At 35.7% G+C, this 20,487-nt stretch overlaps 1 protein-coding gene across 1 annotated transcript in view; it reads right to left on the reverse strand.

Annotated features, from left to right (window-relative positions):
• Nucleotides 1-20,487, reverse strand: part of Nbea (neurobeachin) — a 509,877-nt gene that overhangs the window by 387,291 nt on the left and 102,099 nt on the right. Inside the window, exon 11 of the mRNA XM_055596761.1 lies at nt 5,001-5,109. Coding sequence (XP_055452736.1) covers nt 5,001-5,109 — 109 coding nt within the window. The remainder of the gene's footprint in view (nt 1-5,000; nt 5,110-20,487) is intronic.

Genomic DNA, 20,487 nt, shown 5'->3' on the forward strand with positions numbered 1-20,487 from the left:
ATTCCCAGCACCTACATGATAGTTCAATTTTCTTTTTCTGGAATTCCAGTCCAGTGGATCTCTTCTTGCCTCTGAAGGTATCAGGTAAACAATTAGTACACAGATACACATGCAAAGCACCCATATATGAATGAATGAATGAATGAATGAATGAATGAATGAATGAATGAGTGAATGAAACTTTAAAAAAGAAAGGAGGGAGGAAAGGGTAAGGGAATTAACACATTAATTATATACGTAATATATTTGGAAATAGAATATGTAGTATTAGAAAAAAACAATTACAGTGTCCACTTGAAAGTAATTAAACAGCAAATAGTAACACTGGATGCTATAAGGAGAAATTTACAATGAATAAAGGAATATATGTCCTACATGTACAGGATGTAATAGCTTAACAGAAATGTTTTCTTTATTGCAAAACCATTCAATACATTAAAACATGCATGATTACACATGTTACTTTAATTGGTAAATGTGTATCAAGAAGTAATTGAACCTTAGTATAAATTTTGCTTTTCCAGGACACTAAGAATGAAATCCACCAACCTAAATGAATTATATTAACCACCTGATACTGGGTGAGCATTGACAATACTTCAGAGATCCAATGGCAAACTACAGCATTATAACAAATATGCATGCACAGGAAGGCAAGACCTAGGCTGAGCAATCAAATCGCACTGAAGAAATGTCTGTGCATACAAGAAAGGAACTCTGTCTCTCTACCAGATGTAAGGGTATAGAGCTAAAGACCTGTACATACAAAGGAAAGGAAAAAATCTGTGGTATATATCAATAAACCCTGGAGACAGGATAAGAAGACATATACAAACCGGGTGTCTGATAACCATTTAAGACTTAACAAGCCTAACGCTGGATGCGGTGTTTGGACTGCTCTATAACTTTCCCTATCCTATCACTGTGCTTGGGAAATTTCCTTGGTTTTCAACTAAAAGTTTGACTATTTTGATCCATCATCAGGTAGTTAATGGACAGAAAAAAAAGTGTGGACACTGTCGTACAAACCAACACACAATTACTTTATTGAAGATATCAATCCAGTCAAGTACAACATTCTTCTCTTTAACTTGTAATAAATAATCTTTCTTGCCACTCTCTAGATCAAACCAAATTCCCTAACAATGCTTATAACTTACTTTTTAAAAATTTTTAAAATTTATTTTTATAATTGGTTTATTCACTTTGTATCCTAGAACTTACTTTATAAATAGCAAGACATTGAATTCATGTTAATAACTCAAGTTGTGTGTGCTGCCAGCTTACTGCTAAGATAAAGACTGATAAGCTATTGTTATTATTTGGATTTGAAATATCTATCGTTCAGTCTCATGTACTGAGGGCTTTCTCCCTAGCTGGGAGCACTAATATATGCAGTAATAGAAAGTTCAACACGAGGCATCTAACTAGAAGTGCTCACCATAGGCAAGCCCTAGAAAAACACAAAGGATTCAGGTGCATACTGAAGAAAAGTAATAGGAGAGTTGAGCAGGGGACCGCAAAAGACCAGCATGGGCAAGCACGTGCTTGCTGCTACAGGGAGGCAAAGAGGTGTAACACAGTGAAAACAGGGAGAGTGGAAAAGTATGGTATCAGAGGCATGAGATTAACAATTCAGTCACAAAAGGAGTAAGATCATTTAAAGAAGTAGTGTGAGCTTAAGGGTGGAGCATGTAAACATCCTGGTCAGTTTTAGCCATCATCCTGAAACAGCCTAGAGTCACCTAAGAAAGGGGTCTAAACTGATGCAGTACCCATATTAGCCTCCCCCGTGGCCATGTCCATGGAGGATTATGTTGATTCTTAATTTATATAGGAGCTCCCAGCCTATTGTGAGTGGCACCATTCCCTAGGCAGGTAGTCCTGGGCTACAAAAGAAAGCTAGCTAACATGAGTCAGAGCCATTCATCTAGCCAGCTGGCATGTATTCCTCAATGGTTTCTGCTTCAAGATTCTATCTGAGTTCTTACCCTTACTAACTCAAAGATAGGCATCAACCTGTAAGTAAAATAAACCCTTTTCAGATCTGTTGCTGTCCTTGTGGTGCTCCTCTCTAAGTCTTACTATCTCCCACTTCTTCGATAAGATTCCCTGTACTCTGCCCAAAGTTTGGCTATGAGTCTCAGCATCTGCCTCAATACCCTGCAGGGTAGAGCCTTTCAGAGGCCCTCTGTGGTAGGCTCCTGTCCTGTTCCCTGTTTTCTTCCTCCTCTGATGTCCATCCTCTTTGCTTTTCTGAATGGGGATTGAGCATCTTAGCCAGAGTCTTCCTTCCTGATTAGCTTCCTTAGGTATATAGATTTTAGTATGTTTATCCTATATTATATGTCTAATATCCACTTATGAGTGAGTATATACCCTGTGTGTCTTTCTGCTTTTGGGATACCTCACTCAGGGGTCTTTTCTGAAACTGATACTCCAGCCAAGGACCACTCATGGAGATGGCCTGGAACCCCTGCACAGAGGTAGCCTATGGCAGTTCAGTATCCAAGTGGGTTCCATAGTAATGGGCACAGGAAATGTCTCTGACAGGAACTGACTGGCTTGCTCTTTGGTCACCTCCCCCTGAGAGGGGAGCAGCCTTACCAGGCCACAGAAGAAGACAATGCAGCCAATCCAGATGAGACCTGATAGACTAGGATCAGAGGGAAGGGGAGGAGAACCTCCCTTATCAGTGGACCAGGAAAGGGACACAGGTGGGGAAGAGGTAAGGTGGGATTGGGAGGGGAGGAGGGAAGGAGGCACAGGGGGGATACAAAGTGAATAAACTGTAATTAATAAAATTAAAAATAATTAAATGAAAAATGTTATCAATTTTAAAATTAATAAAAATAAATGCTTTTCTTACCTAACTTGTTTTTGGTCACTATTTTATCATAGCAACAGATATAAAACTAGGAAAGTAATTATTGGTATCCATGGACATAGAGAAGAGAATAAGGAGTAAGAAATAGCAATTGGTGCTGCATATATTCTTAATTTTAAAGATTTGTTGCATTTTTTGTGCATGAGTTTTTTGCCTACGTGTATGTATGTGCGCCGCATGCATGCCCAGTGCCCAATAAAGTCAGAGAGGAATTTGGGCCACTGTAACTGGAATCATGGATGGTTATAGACCACAATGTGGGTACTTGGTTTTATGCAAGAGCAACAAGTGTTCTTAAACATCCATCTCTCCAATCCCTAATTTTGGATATATTCTGAAAGCTAAAATATAATTATCCAGTGTTTGGATTTAGTGTGAGAAAAAGCAGAGATTAATGTCTAAAGTTTAAATACATGGTAATGACATTGACTAAGATAAAAAGGAAAACAGAAAAATAAACCCTAAGACTACTACTGATACTCTGCTGTCCTTGCAGTCAGGAGCCTAGCATAACTGTCTTCTGAGAGGTTCAAATAACAGCAGGCAGAAACATGCAGATACTCAAACCAAATCATAGGCAGATCTTGGAGAGTCTTGTGGAAGAGTGGGAAGAATGATTGGGGAAGCCAGAGGGATCAAGGACACAACAGGAAGACCTACAAAGTCAACTAACCTGGGGCCATGGGAGCCTCAGAGACTGAAACACCACCTAGACCCCTACACATATGTAGCAGATGTTCAGCTTGGACATCGTGTGGGAGGAGGAGTCGTCTCTGATTCTGTTCCTTGCCTTTGGATCTCTTTTCCCTAGCTAGGCTTCCTTGCCTAGCCTCAGAAGGAAAGGATGAACTTAGTCCTGCTGAGACTGTATGGGATGGTACTCATTGGCAGAAAGAGGGAAGGGGTTGTGAGCATGGGATTGGAAGGAGAGGAGGGAGGGAGCTGCAATTAGGATGGAAAGTGAATAAATAAATTAATTGAAGAAAAAAATAAAAAGGAAACCAGAATATGAGAGAAAACTCAAAAGCAATTATTTGGTTAAAAACTGTGCAGATCACTTGACATCCTACTGGAACCGAAATGGAGGAGATATGAGACGAATTAATATCTCTAGGATGATGAAAGCAACTATATGCAGAATCTCATTAAATGAATTATAGGAGAAAAGATTTTCCAGTATAAAACCAGGAGGTCGAAGGCAGTCTTCAGAAGTGCAGAAAAAAGTAAAAAAAAAAAAAATCAAGAATAGAAAATAGAAAAACTGAAGAAAGACACTGCTAAAATGTACTACAGCTGGTGTCAAAGTGAAAAAATCTAAGTAACCAAGCAACAAAACAAGGTCAGTGGTACAAAGGTCTCAACAATATTAATGCCAGTACCGTGATTATCAGAAAGCCTTATTGGAACAAAAGTGTACATATGATTAAACAGAAGTTTTCTATTTAAAAATTAATAATATGGTTCACAAAGTAAGAAACAAATTAGAACTTCATTAAACCAAATAGGAAAAAAAATGACTTAAAAGTCAATATGATTTTAACAGAAAAGATGAGGCTTCAGTACAGCAGAAATTGTTTTCAAACAAATGGATTAGCTACACACACGTGCATGTACTCAACAAGAGGGCTATATTCCAGTAAATCCACTGTAGACAATGTGGTGTAAAGACAGAATACACTGAACTCGCCTAATCCACTGGAATCTTAGCTTCGCAACAGGGCACACTGCAAATCTTGTCACCTCTCCCTCATAACTATTGGGAACTGTAAGGTGGACCTCATGATGCCATCTGCTGCAGTACTAGCATGAGGAATATTTTTTTTAAATTGAGTTTTCTTGAGACAGTCTTACACTGTAGCCCAGACTAGTCTCAAACTTTCTATCTCCTGCCTCATCCTCCCTAGGCTTGCAAGAGATTTTTTTTTCCATTTTCTATCTTCATTCATAATTTCTTAACACCATGCCTATGTTTACATTCAGAGCATAATAGAAAATGTTCTTTAATTATCAAATGATATTACCATTGAACAATCAAAAGGTAATATGATTGTCAACTGTCCAGTGACAAAAGCTACATACCAAAAAAATAATAATAATAATATGTACCACTTACCTTTTCAAGTAAGTAGCCGATGACTAAAAAGCCTTTTCCACCCAGCATCTGTTCTTGCATGGCTACTGAACTTTTAAGTAGTTCAACGAGGAATGCCAAAAGAGTAGCACTGTGTGTAAAGTACAGATAATTTCACTTTTTAGTCATTAAATATTTATTAGAAACATAGCGTTCCATTTCAGTAATTTGTTTGCCAAACAATAAGAACAACCACATTAATTTCTCTGTTGTTTAAAAACGCTATATGGCCTTTATAATACAAACATGTATCTTCCCACAAGCAAGAGAGGATATGATTAATTTTATCCTTCAAGTTAAAAACAATAAATTAAAAATAACTATATACAGTTTATATTTCAGTTAAGTATAGAATGTATCTATGCATATATAAAACATATTTTCTACTTTAAGTGAACCTGACATAAGAAACATATCACTATTCTATAATATATACACTATCAGGCTTTCAAAAAGTTTTAAATATGTCCAGGACATTGTTTGTGAAGAACATAGCTGGTCTTTAACTATTGTTCATAAGAATTTATTTGATATATAAAAATCAACCAGAGAAATGTCACATACCACTTATGTCCAAACATGCCCTCAGAAAAGTTCATGAGAGCAAAGTAATGACTCATGTATTATAGAAATGAGAATCTGTTAAAATTAATTACATAGTGTACACAAACACATAAATCAAATAACAGTAGGTACCAGACAGGTTAAGCACTGGTAGTATATACACTGAATGAATAAATGAGGAAACAAAGGGAAGTGATTGCAACGGATTAGGTTTTGATAATGTATTTCTTCATAAGTTGTGTATTTCCAACCAGCAGCTCTGACACATGAATAAAAATATACACCCTTCATTATATGTTCCTAATGCAGTTAAAATAAATTGCCATATACTAGACTTTATCATGAAATAATAGCCATCTGAAATGTTTTGTAATATACCTTTAATCACCTATTTATAATAAACACAGCAGTACTCATTCTTAAAAGTATTTAAGAAAATGTGATGATGAAGAAAGCTCAACAATTATTAAAGAAACCTAGTTAACTCCATTTTTGACTTACTTTTAGCTCTCTGGGTTTCAAAAGGACTAACAGATTTCTCCAGTAATTTGGAATATTTGTTTGTTTGTTTAGCTTAAAATCAAGTTTTCTCATGACAATAAGCAACAGAAAAATGATCGTTATTATTATTATAAAAACTTATAACTGAACAAACTACTTGATATTCTAAAAACATATACCTAGAAATAAAGTACTTCATCAGGAAATTAAAAGAATCAACTTAGCTAGCCCTACACCATTAAAACGCAAGCACGCGCATGTGCGCGAACACACACACACACAAACACACACACACAAATAAAAACTAATATCAGTGACACTCTTTTCACTTTGTTCTTGAGCCAAAGATAGATATTTCTAAGAAAATCACAACTATCAAGGAATCCCTTAGGATTCTGTAAAGAAGATATTAAACAATCTAGTTGATTTTAAATGAATTCGGTCAACAGTCAAGTCCACTTCACAAATACCTGCTTAAGTCCTCTATTACATATAACACTTCTGTTTAAATGTTTGAAAGTAAAAAAAAAAAAAAAAAAGCTATTGCACAGATATTCTACAATTTTCAAACCTATTCATGGAATTTCACCTACACTTGAATTAGGGCAGTGGGTTCCTAAGTATCAGAACTGTCAAAAGGGAAGATTCAAGTCTGCCTTACAATGGTCCCTATAATACACTGAGAATAAGCAGGAAGCATTCTTTGAGAAAGTCACACACATTTGAAGAACCTCATAAAACTACAAGGAAGCTGTGGACTTTTATAAATCTTTTATATAACAAGACTATCCATTTTCATTCATATAATGTGTGAACTCAGACCTCTAAATACAGTATAAGTCCAGTGCAAAAGCAGAAGGAAACATTTGTTATTATTCCAAACCTGAACACAAGACCATGCTGTCCGAAAAACATTGATTTCACTTTGATATTACCCATGACAACAGAAAACTCAAATGCATTTACTATCCAAAGTAATTTTAATTTATACCTAAGACCAAATGTAATAATAATTCAAAATCTTTTCAAAAAGTCTTTTAAAATAAGGTATTTTTGACATGGTGGATTTAATAGTAAATAGATGGCCATCTTCGAAGAGGTACAATTTCAAACGTAATTTAGCAAACTTACCAGTAACTAAAATGCATCGGATTGCTGCAGGGCTCACAATAAACTTGCAAAATTCTGTGTACTGCCATACAAAATTTCTCTCCATTCTTGCCTATTTCCAACTCCCCTAGATACAAAGGCAAATATAAAGGATACTTCAGCCCATTCCTATAGCTCCTGCATTCCACTTCCTGTCTAGAACAATCAGTTCACACGTAGAGGGTCTAAAGATATAGGCTAATCCGAAAGGCAAGCAGCTCTGTCAGCCAAAACTAACACAACATAGAATACGCTTGTGCAAAGTACAGCCTCAGCCAAGGACAGACTGTCAAATGGCTCCTTGGCAGACGAAAGGGTATTGATTATTATGCAGTGATAGAAAATTGCTAATCTTTTCAATTAAAAGTACTGTAATATATTTTCTTAAGTAACAATCCTACTTTTGGAATGATTGGGATTTTAAATGGTTTCCTTTGGGAAAAAATGACACTGATGAATCTACTATGGGACATTTTCCCTTGAAATTTTAATTACCATCTTCCAATTTTAATAAGTTTTGATTAAGTTAGCAAATAAAATTCATATATTATTATTGATGAGGGCTAAATGTCAGGAGGTAGAAAAGGTAGCATGATACCAATAACAACTCAGGATATTTTTTGCCAGAGCCTGCTCACCATCTTAGTAGAGAATAATGTAACAGTCTTGATCAACATGAGAATATTTAGCTACTACATATAATGATAATATTTTTAAATGAAAATACATACACTATAATTCTATTCCATTAAAATGTATGTGAATACTTCCACTGCCTTTTCCAATTAATGTTACAAAATAATGTAGACTATTCATTGATGAAATTTTAAAAAGTTTATTATCTCTGGGTACTTTCAGTATTCAACACACAGGATATTATAAATATCTGCCTCTTTTATAAATAATGTTAGGGGGAATGAATAATCTATGAACATTTCTAAAGCCATTCCATATAAAATAAAAATCTAAAGATTTGATTTTTTATATTAAAACAAAAATATGCCACACTTTGGTTGGCTTTCAAAACAGACATCTTATTAATAAGAATGTAACTAACTTATGCAAAACTTAAATATTTTTGCTGAGACCCAACACCTCTTCTCTACCTTTACAATGGTGTATTTAATATATTTAAAACCCTACATGCAAAATGAGTATCGTAATAATTTCAGAAGTAAGTTGAGTTCCAAGTAAGATTTAAGATATACTTAGGAATAAAAATCTTTTGCAATTCTATGTTCATCTCCTTAACGAGTCTAATATTTAAATATACTAAAATCTTTCAAAGATTATTAAAATTATATAAAATGCCTACTACACAATAGATTCTGTGCTATGTCAGCCTAGTATATGTAGATTTGTACCCAGCTACTTTGGGAGGCTAAGCGAAGAGCAACATTCTATGTGGGGTACAAGAAAAGTTCAAGACTGACCCAAGAGTTTGTGAGACCCTGTCACGAATTTAAAAGGGAGTTGTGTTCCAGGGATATAATAAATGAAGAAATGCTTGCCTGGATTATGTAAGACCATAGATCTAATTCCCAGTACCTAAAAGGGTATTTAAATAAAAGAATCAATATATCAGAAGAGTTAACGCCTTCACAGTTCAAAATGAGAAAGGTCTAAACCAAATGTTTCTAACTGCAAGTACAGTTAGCAGTTTTTGAACCTGGTGTTCTTAAAGTCATCACCTCAAAGACCACTGGGTAAGCAAGGAAACACTGATACAGGCAATACCCCCTTACTCAGTGTACACAGCAGCTTCATGACAAAGGAAACAGCAAACTAAACACTGGTAAAAGGAAAGAGAGGCAGAAAGCCTGGGTGTTAGCACAAAATATCTTTTCTCATGAAATCTCTGCTCAGTACTTCACAGTTTCCCTTTGGGTGATTTAAACATACAACTGCTACCACTGTTACACATGCTTAAGAGATTCTGCATAGGCCTTCTACAACCCAAGTCACTAAGCATTTACATCTTCCTTTGTTATAGACTGTTTTTTTATATTTCAACATTCTATATCTGAAGCACAAAAAACTTCAAAGTCTAAAATTTTACTATTTAGATAGACCAAAAAAATAAACAAAAATGTGAATTGTATACATTGCCTGGAAAGGTGGCTCCTCAGTGAAGAGCACTGGCTGCTAGTGCAGAACACCAGGGTTTGGTTCCCAGCACCCATATGGTGGCTCATTTGTACCTCCAGTTCCAGGGGATCTGGCACTCTCTTCTGGCCTCCATGGGCACCCACAAATTAAAATGTCCTTGTTCTCACCCTTCTGCTTTGGACTCACACCACCTCAACACCTGTAATGTAGCAAGAATGCTTCTCTGTCACTACAGCTCTGACTTTTTAAGAAAGTCGTGAACAAGCCAAGAACATATGTGATCTTCCAAGGTTCCCTTCTAGACTTTCATATATTACCCAAATTTGAGATTCATCCCAGGAAGTACATATATTCAGATTATTCTTAAGTGCAAAAGTATTTCATGGTAGAACCTGTTGAGCCACTTTGGACATCCATTCATCTCAACAGAACACTAGGTATATAGAATGGCAGTGTGAATAAGATAACTACCAATATATATAGAAATGTTTGTTTGTGAGCCGTTTCCTTTCTTTCTCATAACTGAAACCAAGGCATAGGAAACTAAATTATACATGTGTATGGCTCACTTTATACAGAACTGTCAAACTATATCCCCAAAATGTTGTACCCTTTGCTAATCCGACTAATACTGGGTTCTAGTTACGTGGCACATCTCTGGTAGCACCGGCCACATACATTTGTTTGTTTGTTAATTCTGGTCATTCTAGTAGATATACAGTAGCCCACTATCAGCTAATCATGTTGAAAACCTTCTTGAGCTACTCAGACATTATTTTACTAACATGTCTAGTTAAGTGAGGTTTCTTTGACTGTTTTTTTTTAATTGTATTGTTTTTAAATTTGAGGGTTGACAGTGGTTTGAATACACTTGAAATAAGCCCTTCTTCAAACAAGAAATTGGCTATTATCTTTTTGCAATCAGTAGCAGGCCTATGGCCTACTTAACTACAAGTTCTTGGCCCCATAAACAGTGCCAGACATGAGCTCAATCTCTGAAGTAGATTCAATCAGGAAGTGCTTGCTTGCTCCCATTTATGCCACTATTGAAGCAGTGGCATATCTTGCCAGCTCAGCTGTACTAAGTAAGTTGCAGGGTTCACAGGTGGTTAAGACTGATGATTACTTTTCTCCTCCAGTAGAATTTAACACTTTCAAGCATTGTAAGAGGTAGCAAGTAGGGATAGTGCTTCTGGATGAGTACTGGCTTGATTTGTTCACGTTTAATGCCCCAAGTATATAGTGTGTTCAGCAACAGAATCTTACCAACAAGCTTTGGGGAGGGTAACCAAGGGCAATGGCAATGGTCTATTATGTTTAGGGGGTTATGAGAACCCATGGCCAACCACTCCAAAACAAGTAACCCACTCCTTGCACCAGGATTTTGCCTTGATAGTTACGGTGTGTGGAAGAGACATTATTTCCTGAATGTGTGCATATTAGGAAGCTTTACAATAGTAAAATGTAAAGCTTTTTCAAACTGTTGCAGCTACTCTGGAAATAAGTGAGGAGGTTCCTCAAAAAAAGCTAGTAGTAGACCTACCATATTGTTCATCTCTAAACCACCGTAGTGCTTTTAATGAAAAGAGCCCCATGGGCTCATAAATGTGAATGCTTAGTCAGCAGGGAAGGCACTATTTGAAATTATCACTGGATAAAGTGTGCCATTGTGTGTAGTTGTGAAATGCTCAAGCAAGGCAGTGTCACTTTCTTCTTGTTGCCTGCGGATCAGGATGTAGTACTCTCAGCTACTTCTCCAGCACTGTATCTGCCTGAGTGATACCATTCTCCATGCCACAATGATAATGGACTGAATCTCTGAAATTGTAAGCAAGCCCCAATTAAATGCTTTCTTTTCTAAGAACTGCCATGGTTATAGTGTCTCTTCACAGCAATAGAACATTAAGATAACCACCTTGGGCATATATCCAAAGGACACAATATAAACAACTCCAGAGATACTAGTTTATCCATGTTTATTGCTGCTCTGTTCACAATGTCTAGGAAATGGGAACAGTCTGGGTGTCCATCAGCTAATGAATGGATAATGAAAATGTGGTGCAGTTACACAGTGGACTATTTAGCTGGTTAAGAACAATAAAATTATGACATTTTCAGGTAAGTGGATAGATCTGGAAAAGATGACACTGAGTGAGGTAACCCAGACCCAGGAACAAAAATGTTGTATGTTCTTTCTCATACATGAAGGCTGGTTTTCATATATATGTTTAAACTGGAGTACCTGTAGAAGTCAGGAAACCAGTAAGAGAGAGGGGGAAGGAGGGCCTTTCAAGAGACAGGAGATGTATGAAAGGAGTATAGGGAATAATAGAGAAATGTTAAGTGAGAGGAGGCAGTACAGCGGAAGGGCATGGAAGATCACCACCACTAAAGGCCGAAGTACTGATCGATGATACAATGTGAATATCTTCTTTCATGATTTAGTTTTGGTGTCATATCTAAAAAGATTTTGTCCAGCCTGTTACAAAGACTTCCCCTTATATTGCCTTTTTTGTGGGTGCATGTTCTATATTTAGGGTTAAATTTTTTAAGTTAATTTTACTTGGGATATGTTACTCAGCTTTGACAGGTGATTTGGGGAGTATGACTCTTTTGCTTCCATTAGATCAAAGTGCTTTTTGCACCTTTACCAAAAAAAAAAAAATCCATAAGTATTTATTATGTGTCTTCATTATAGCTTTATAGTAAGTCCTAAAGTCAGCTAATTAAAATCCCCCCACTTTCACTGTGTTGCAAATGCAGTTTAGCTACCTTAGTTATTTTATCCAATTTTAGATTCGTCTTTTTCACACCAATAAATATATCCAGAGATGGTTGATGGTGTTCTATTAAATCTATATAACAACTTAATGTTGTTTTTACTCTGCTTAGTGATCCTATCCTGGAAAGTTCTGTAATTTTTCACTTTACACTGAATTTCTTTTATTAGCAATTTGTAGTTTTCAGCATATAAATGCTATACATGTTTCATGTAACTTATATTTTAACACTTAAATTTTTTAAATATTCTTAAAAAAACACCTGTGTGTCTGTGTGTGTATGTGTGTGTGTCTTTCGGCCTGTCTGTCTCAGTGTGACTAAATACATATGTATGCAGGTACATGCAGAGGTCAGCTATTCTTTTCACTTCCCTTATCAAAAAGCTGAGACTTCTTTTTTTTCCTCTTTTATGTTTTTCCCTAACTTTTCCATATCCAGTGCTACCAGCAGGAAAACGGGCATAAAAAAATAATAAAATTCAAAACACAGAGATGATTTGTCCCACTGATTAAAGGGAAGGATGCATCTTCTTGAAGTTTGGCTGCAATAATCTGGGATCCATTAGTGCCTCTGCCTTCACTGAGATGAAACTGACTGCTAGACATTAGGATAAGAAAGAGCATGATGCAGAAAAAAAATAACAAGTAAGTTCTTTACTAGAAATAAAGGGTTTCTCATAATCATTCTCATGGATATTTTCCCTATTTCTCTCAAAATACTACCCCCACCCTACCTTCCAGGTTTCTAGTGAATGCAGTTCACTCTTGAGTATACAGGAAAGTCATAAAACATAGTGAGCACAACACTAGCTTATAGGTACTACGAAGTCTGCACTATTTACTCACTCCACCGCCTACTACTGTGTACTTTTGAGAGCTCTCAAACAGTCAATAAATTTTGCCAAATACAAGATTCTTATTCTTGTACTGGATGACAGAAACAGAATATATTTACTAAAGAAATTTCAAACTAAAAGGGTTTAATGTCATCCACTATCCGCTGATTTTAGTGTGCTAATAGGAAAGACCAGTGATGAATAAAAAATAGATCACCAGTTAGTCAAGTGTATACAGTGTCAGTGTCAATAACCTTCAGATCCTTTCATAACGCTGACTTTCAATTCTGACCTGGAACTTTGGCAACTCAAATAATTCACCGATATGAAACCAAGTATGACACCAGTTATTACGAATTCCCATGTTAACTTCTTTTGTCTTATATATACAGGCTACATTTCCTAGCACCTGTATAGTTAGTCAGTCATCAACAAAATGAAAGCAGAAGTCGCTAGTGGGATACAAAGGTAAAGAGTGTGTACAACTCTCAAATCTCTTTCTTCTCCTAATAAAATACTTGTTCCTCTGATATATGAGAGTGAGACTTAAAACTCTAAATATCTGAATGAACTGTTAATTCCACATATCTTGGAGTAAGCCATCAAATTTCATGAATAATTTCACACTGCATCTCCTATCCTTACACAAGTCTTAGAAAAAACAAAATACCATGAACTACTATGTCCTTCAAAGTTTTGTTCCCCAAGTCTATCCTTACTTAATTCTAATTCTTCTTTATCTTCACATTACATATTCCAATATACTTGACTAAGAATCACAAGCACATCAAACTTGTCTTAGTTCTTAGAACATTTGCAGAAGATATTCATAATGCTCAGAGAGCAAACACTTTAACATACACAGAAAACTAGATTATTTTATTAATATTTACAATATATTAATGCTGACTCATGAGAACAATGTGGTTCCCACACAATTCCAAAACAGCCTTTTTCTTTTTTTTTTTTTTTTTTTTTTCTTCTATAATTTCATCCAGCAGGTATAGATAAAAATTTATAAGTGCAACCTAAGTACAAATCCTACAAACCCTTTCTAATGCCCAGCCAATATAAACTGACTTTCCTCTCTGGACTACATACTCTTTACTCAAAGTGCCCTGTCAACCAGTTACTCCAGCTATGGTTAACAACAACAACAACAAAGACAAAACAAACAAACAAAACCCTGATCGTTTGATTAAAACTGAAAAGGCTACAAAAACATCCCATTTCAAAAATCTTTATGTCATCTTTATGTAAAAAGATTCAATTTTGTAAGAGTCATAAGCAATAGGTAGTTCTTATATGGATCATCTGTTCTTTTAAAATTATTATTATTATTATTATTATTATTATTTATTACAAATCAATTTTTATCCCAGCTGTGGCCCCCTACCTCGTCTCTCCCACCAGTGCCCCTCCCCTAGTCCACTGATAGGGGAGGTCCTCTTCCCCTTCTATTGGACCCTAGCCTATCAGGTCTCATAAAGACTGATTGTATTGTCTTCCTTTGTGGCCTGGCAAGGCTGTACTCCCCAGGGGGAGGTTATCAGCGAGACTGTTAAAAAATGGGGTACAGAGCTAAATAGAGAATTCTCAAAAGAGGAATATCAAATGGCAGAGAAACACTTAAAGAAATACTCAGTGTCTTTAGTCATCAGGGAAATCCAAATCAAAATGATCCTGAGATTTCACCTTACATCCATCAGAATGGCTAAGATCAAAAACTCAAGTGATAATACATGCTGGCGAGGATGTGGAGAAAGGGAAACACTCCTCTATTGCTGGTGGGAAGGTAAACTTGTACAACCACTTTGGAAATCAATCTAGCACTTTCTCAGAAAATTGGAAGAAGTGCTACCTCAAGATCCAGCTATACCACGCTTAAGCATATATCCAAATTATGCTCAACTATGCAAGGACATTTGCTCAACCATGTTCATGGCGGCTCATATGTAATAGCCAGAATCTGGAAACAACCTAGATGTCCTTCAATGGAGGAATGGATACAGAAATCGTGTTACATTTACATAATGCAATACTACTCAGCTATTAAAAACAAGGAAATCATGAAATTTGCAGGCAAATGATGGGAACTAGAAAAGATCATCTTGAAAGAGGTAACCCAGAAGCAGAAAGACACATATAGTATATACTCACTCATATGTAGATATTAGCCATATATTGTAGGATAAATATACTAGAATCTATACTCCTAAAGAAGCTAAACAACAAGGAAAACCCTCGGGGAGATCCTCAATCCTCATTCAGAAAGACATCAGAAGAAGGAGAAGACAGGTAACAAAACAGGAGCCTACCACAGAGAACCTCTGAAAGAGACTACTGATCAAGGTATTGAAGCAGAGGCTGAGACTCATAGCCAAACTTTGGGCAGAGTGCAGAGTTTTACGAAAGAAGGGGGAGATAAAAAAGACCTGGAGGGTACAGGAGCTCCAACAGGAGACCAATGGGGCTATAAAAACTGAGCTCTGAAGAGAATAATACCCCAACCAAGGACAATGCATGAAGAGGACCTAAAACCCCTGCTGAGATGTAGCCCATAGATTACATCTTCAAGTGGGTTCCCTAATAAGGGAAGCAGGGTCTTTCTCTGGCATGAATTCAGATACAGGGTCACCTGTTCTTATACAAAGGAACAGAAAGTTTCATTGTAAGAAATCTGTCCAAGTTATGGAGTTTAGGCTGTCAGTATATACGTATTTTCTTGTTTATCATGAATGTGTAATTTGGCTGTTATGTTGATGGATGTCATGACTTCTTTTAGGCTCCAAAGTCATTCACAGTTTTAAAAAAATCAAGATAACAAGAACTTGCACTTCTACTGCAATAAAAATCTTTCAGCATATTACTCTGACAACATAGCTAACTTAAACAACTCACAGCTTCTTTCTCCTCTAATTGTTAAGGATATTCACTTCTTATGAGGAGCCATGAAGGCATTAACTTCAGATCACATTTTTTTTTTCTCGGAATTATAGCTCCTCTCCCCAAATACTTTTACACAAAAGGAGTAACTGTACATAATGAAGCAACATGTTATCATTTTGTATGTGTTTAACTGTGTGATGTTTAAATGAGTTTAAGAAATGTAAAGACATTCATGTTCCATTCACTTAGCTGTCCTATCTGGAGTCATAGTACCATGCACTAGCATATCAGAGCCTCTCAGCCCCATCAAATTGTAACTCTGTGCCTACTGACTCTGTTTTCACTGCTCTTTTCTAGTTTTCAGTTCCAAACCATCCTCATGTGAAACCAGGCACCAATTTTAGTTGAGATATTTTTAATTGACGCTTATGTCTTAGATGTTCCTACAAACAAGGTTTACCTCTATTCCACCAACTGCTACTAGTTAATACTTTTAAATCACCTCTATTTTATAATGAATTGGCACAAAAAATGTGATAGAGATTATTGGCATACTCCAGAATTTCTCTTGTATCCCTCAGGCATGTCTGTCATTTCTGTTGTATTTACCAAATATGCAACTGAGGCAAGCATGTTAAAAACAAACAAACAAAAATCAGTTCATTCATTTTCTTGGAAACTGATGAATTTCACAATTAATTTCTCTCCATGAAGAACTGCTCAAAAATGGAACTTAAGATGCTTTGAGTCTCTCCATCCACAGAAGCTGTCAATAAAAACCTTCAATACTCAGATTCAAAGTAACCTTGTCAATTAATAAAGGTGAATGACAAAGGAAAAACCTTCAGTGAAACATATTTAATATTTAAATCAAACTATCATAGAAAGGCCAAAATGGAATATAAAAAAACAATTAATGTCTAGGATTTGTACAGATATTTGAGTCGATTAGCCAATGCATTAAACATTTGTAAGATAGAAAATTACCAGAAAAATATATTGTTAGTATTCAATAAATTATTGAGGGCTAAGGACATGTTTTTTTTTTTCTGTGTCCTTGGAAGCAATTGGTCTGCAAGTCTGTTTTGTTTTGTTTTCACTTACTTTAAACCATGAATTAATTGTATCAAGACAGTCCTTTCACAAAGATTCCTTTATAAATTCAAGCGACCAGTGCCAGGACATTCATTCCGACAGTGGATCCTCATCAAAGTTATACTGAGAGTTTGAGGAAAGGGTCATATGTGCCCTATTCATTACCACACAAGAAGATATGGCAGAATAACCAGACAGTACCTGGTACCATGTATGTCTGCACATGACCCTTGTGCGAGACACTTATTTCAAAGGAACTAATCAGTACAAATTTCTTACCCTTGGATTCCTGACCACTACTCTACTATGTATCTTTGAATCATCATATATAATTCAACCGTGCCTGCGCTGTATTAAATTGGTAACTAGTAAACCTGGCTTTCAGAGTTACAAAAGGTCCATGTCAAATCTGCAACTGCTTTGAGCCAACTGAAATCTCAAAGACGACAATATCCCCAAACTTTCCAGAAAGATTCTCTTCCACCTTTGCCTTATTGTAATCTATCTTTCAATTTCAGACTGAGTTATCATGTAATAAGAGATGAGGTTTAAAAGCAGAGTTTTAGTTAGTAACTTTCTCTGCCAGCAGGAATGACCCCCACACAAGCCTCTAAATGATTCCCCAGCAAAGTAATATCAAAGCAATTCTGCCAAGGCCTTCCATGTTTGCAAATGTTACATCACAAAGGGAGGGATTCTCAATGATCTCACCTGAAATAACATGTAATGATGTTACCTAAAATAACATGTATAACAGATGAACCACAAAGAAAAAATATTAACACATTTGAATTTGAAAATAACCAGTATTTTTTAAAAACATTTTTATGGTGTCTGACCCTAAACTCTCAAAAATTTTTATTTGAAATTGACTTCTCTGCATCAGGCAACCAAAAGAAAAGGAAGCATTTTATTTGAAAATTGCACTGTACATGTAGAAGTGCTTATCAACAGAGTAAGAGTTTGCTCAAACGTAATAGGAGACGCAAGGTTCTAGCACAAGGTCAGTACAACCGATGCTCCACAAAATCTAGGACCAGTTGCATGCACGTTCTCAACCTTCCTGAAGAAAAACTGAAAAGCAACCAAGTACTAAATCAGAAATGAGTAATTTATGGGGGTCCTCAAATCTATAAATAATTTTAGGGAATGTCTTAGAACAGGCTAATAACAACACAGTATGCTTTCTAGATATATAACAAAAAAGATTACCTGCCATCTATTTTTTTCTATATGCTGTGCCTAAGTAGTTTCAGTTCAAAGATGGTTTCCATATCAACTCAGTATTTTATTTATGAAGGCAAACAAGCAAATGTGAACAGTAAATGCAGCAACATGTTCTTCCACAAAAATATAAAAATCAAAGACATAAAACTGAGTAATTTATTTTTGTAAATATTTAACAAAGTATTTAAGCAAAATTTAAAATAAAATCACTAATTATATTTTGTATTTACAACAGCAACCTCCACTAGGAGAAACCAACTTATATAAAACTGGTTTTACTTCTTTGGCTTAGTACACACAATTACATGCTATGTTTTTGGCTAGTTGAATTAAAAGCCCACAATACAAATATAACAATTTAAGTAGAGCACTATATTTTCCTGAATTAAAAATTATAAAGCATTTTATGTCACTTTTAAAAATAAAGTAAAATAAAATTAAGGTAGACAGACAATGAAACATCCAAGTTTAAAGGTAATTTTGTTGCTTTATATATGACAAAGGATCTAATTAGAACTGATTTTTTACTAAGGGAACATAAACCAACTTAATTACAGGAGTAACTTTGTTAAGACAGAAACAAGAGAATTATTTAACTTCAGTAACCAAACTAACAAGTCCCAATTTTCACCTTGTAAGAAGACCTTTGATGGAGAAGACCTAGACCCCCTATTTGGAAGAAGCCCATTGTCTGCTCAGTTTACAAGTGGGTTGCCTAGTAAGGGGGCAGGGACATCTCTGAAATGAACTGAGTGACCAGCTCTTTGATCACCTCTCCCTGGGGGGTTGCAGCCTTGCCAGGCCATAGAGGAAGATAATGCAGCCAGCCTTGATGAGACCTGATAGGCTGGTGTCAGATAGAAGGGAGGAGGACCTCCCCTATCAGTGGACTAAAGGAAGTGCCTAAGGGGAAAAGTCGGAGGGAGAGTGGGACTAGGAGACAAGGGAGGGGGATAAATCAGGGATACAAAGTGAATAAATTGTAGAAATAAATAAATAAATAAATAGATAAATAAATAAATAAATAGATAGATAAATAAATAAATAAATAAATAAAATGAAAAGGAGACTTTTGAAGTACACGAGCACTTATGGAAACACTGAAATTCTCTTAAGTGTGATGTCTTATATTCCATCACTTTATGAAACAACATACAGTTACAATTCAGAGCAAAAGGCAACCCTGTCTAGCAAGTACTAACATACCTACACAGCTTCATTTAAGTCATTACTTGAAACTAGTTTTTACCTTGTGAAATGTCATAGTTTAAGATAGTTTAAGATAAAAATGGGATTATAGAGGCATTCAGAAGGCTCGACATGAAGTCAGACCTTGGCAAACAGAACCTTTACATCCTCTCACTAAGCTTGTCTGTCTGATCCTGTGATTGTTCACTTTCCCTTTCTCATCATCAGTAGACTATAGTTAGGTCACATAATACAGTGTATAACATTTAAAATAGTTTTTTGGGCTTTGGATTACAGATGATAGCAGCTTATTCTCTTTGTTTTACAGAAAGAATGCTGGCACTTAAGAATCATATTTGGTTATTTACCTTTGAAAAGTCTTTAGTAAACTGACAATGATAGTGTCTTTCAGACGGAACAGACACAACAAGAGTAAGTACTCAATGAATATCACATTCTATCAACTCATGACCAACCCCATGATCTGCAATCAAAGAGTACAGAAGTGAGTTGAAACAAACAAAAAAAACCAAAACATTTCCTTTGCACCACATAATTTCTAATGAGAACTTCCAATATACTTTTGCTTCATAGAAAAAAATTCAGCTTAAATCAGGTTTAGAAAACGTTTGCACCAAGTCACACAATCATAAAAGAATGTTTTGAATGTATCGCCTCACATTTTAAACTGCTCATTTGTATTTCAGAATGTGTAATTTTATCTGAACTAAAGTGGGATCAATAATATTTGGATGTTTTGTTATTCATGGGGATGAGTAATTACTCAAGGCAATTAATAATTATAAAAAGCATGAAGTCCCACTAATATAACGCACTGGCTTAATTCATTTACTGAAAAGAAGATTCATGAGCAATTACTACATGGATTGCCACAAGCTATTTGACTCTGCTCAGTATTATTCATCCACTAATCTATTTCGTATCAGTTTGGCACATTGATGAAGTTTACACCAACAGATTTTCTTTAAAAGCGGTCTGGACAATTATTCCTGTAGATTGAGTCCTACAGTAAAAGGTAAGTCCAATGGCTAATTTAAGAAAATTAATTTTAAAATGTTCAGGTTCCTGAATCTGGTGTAGATTTCTAAACTGTCATAATAGCAGAAACTC

Source organism: Psammomys obesus, unplaced genomic scaffold (assembly GCF_907164565.1).
Source record: "Psammomys obesus unplaced genomic scaffold, mPsaObe1.curated_primary_1811, whole genome shotgun sequence".
In the NCBI taxonomy this organism is placed as follows: Eukaryota; Metazoa; Chordata; class Mammalia; order Rodentia; family Muridae; genus Psammomys; species Psammomys obesus.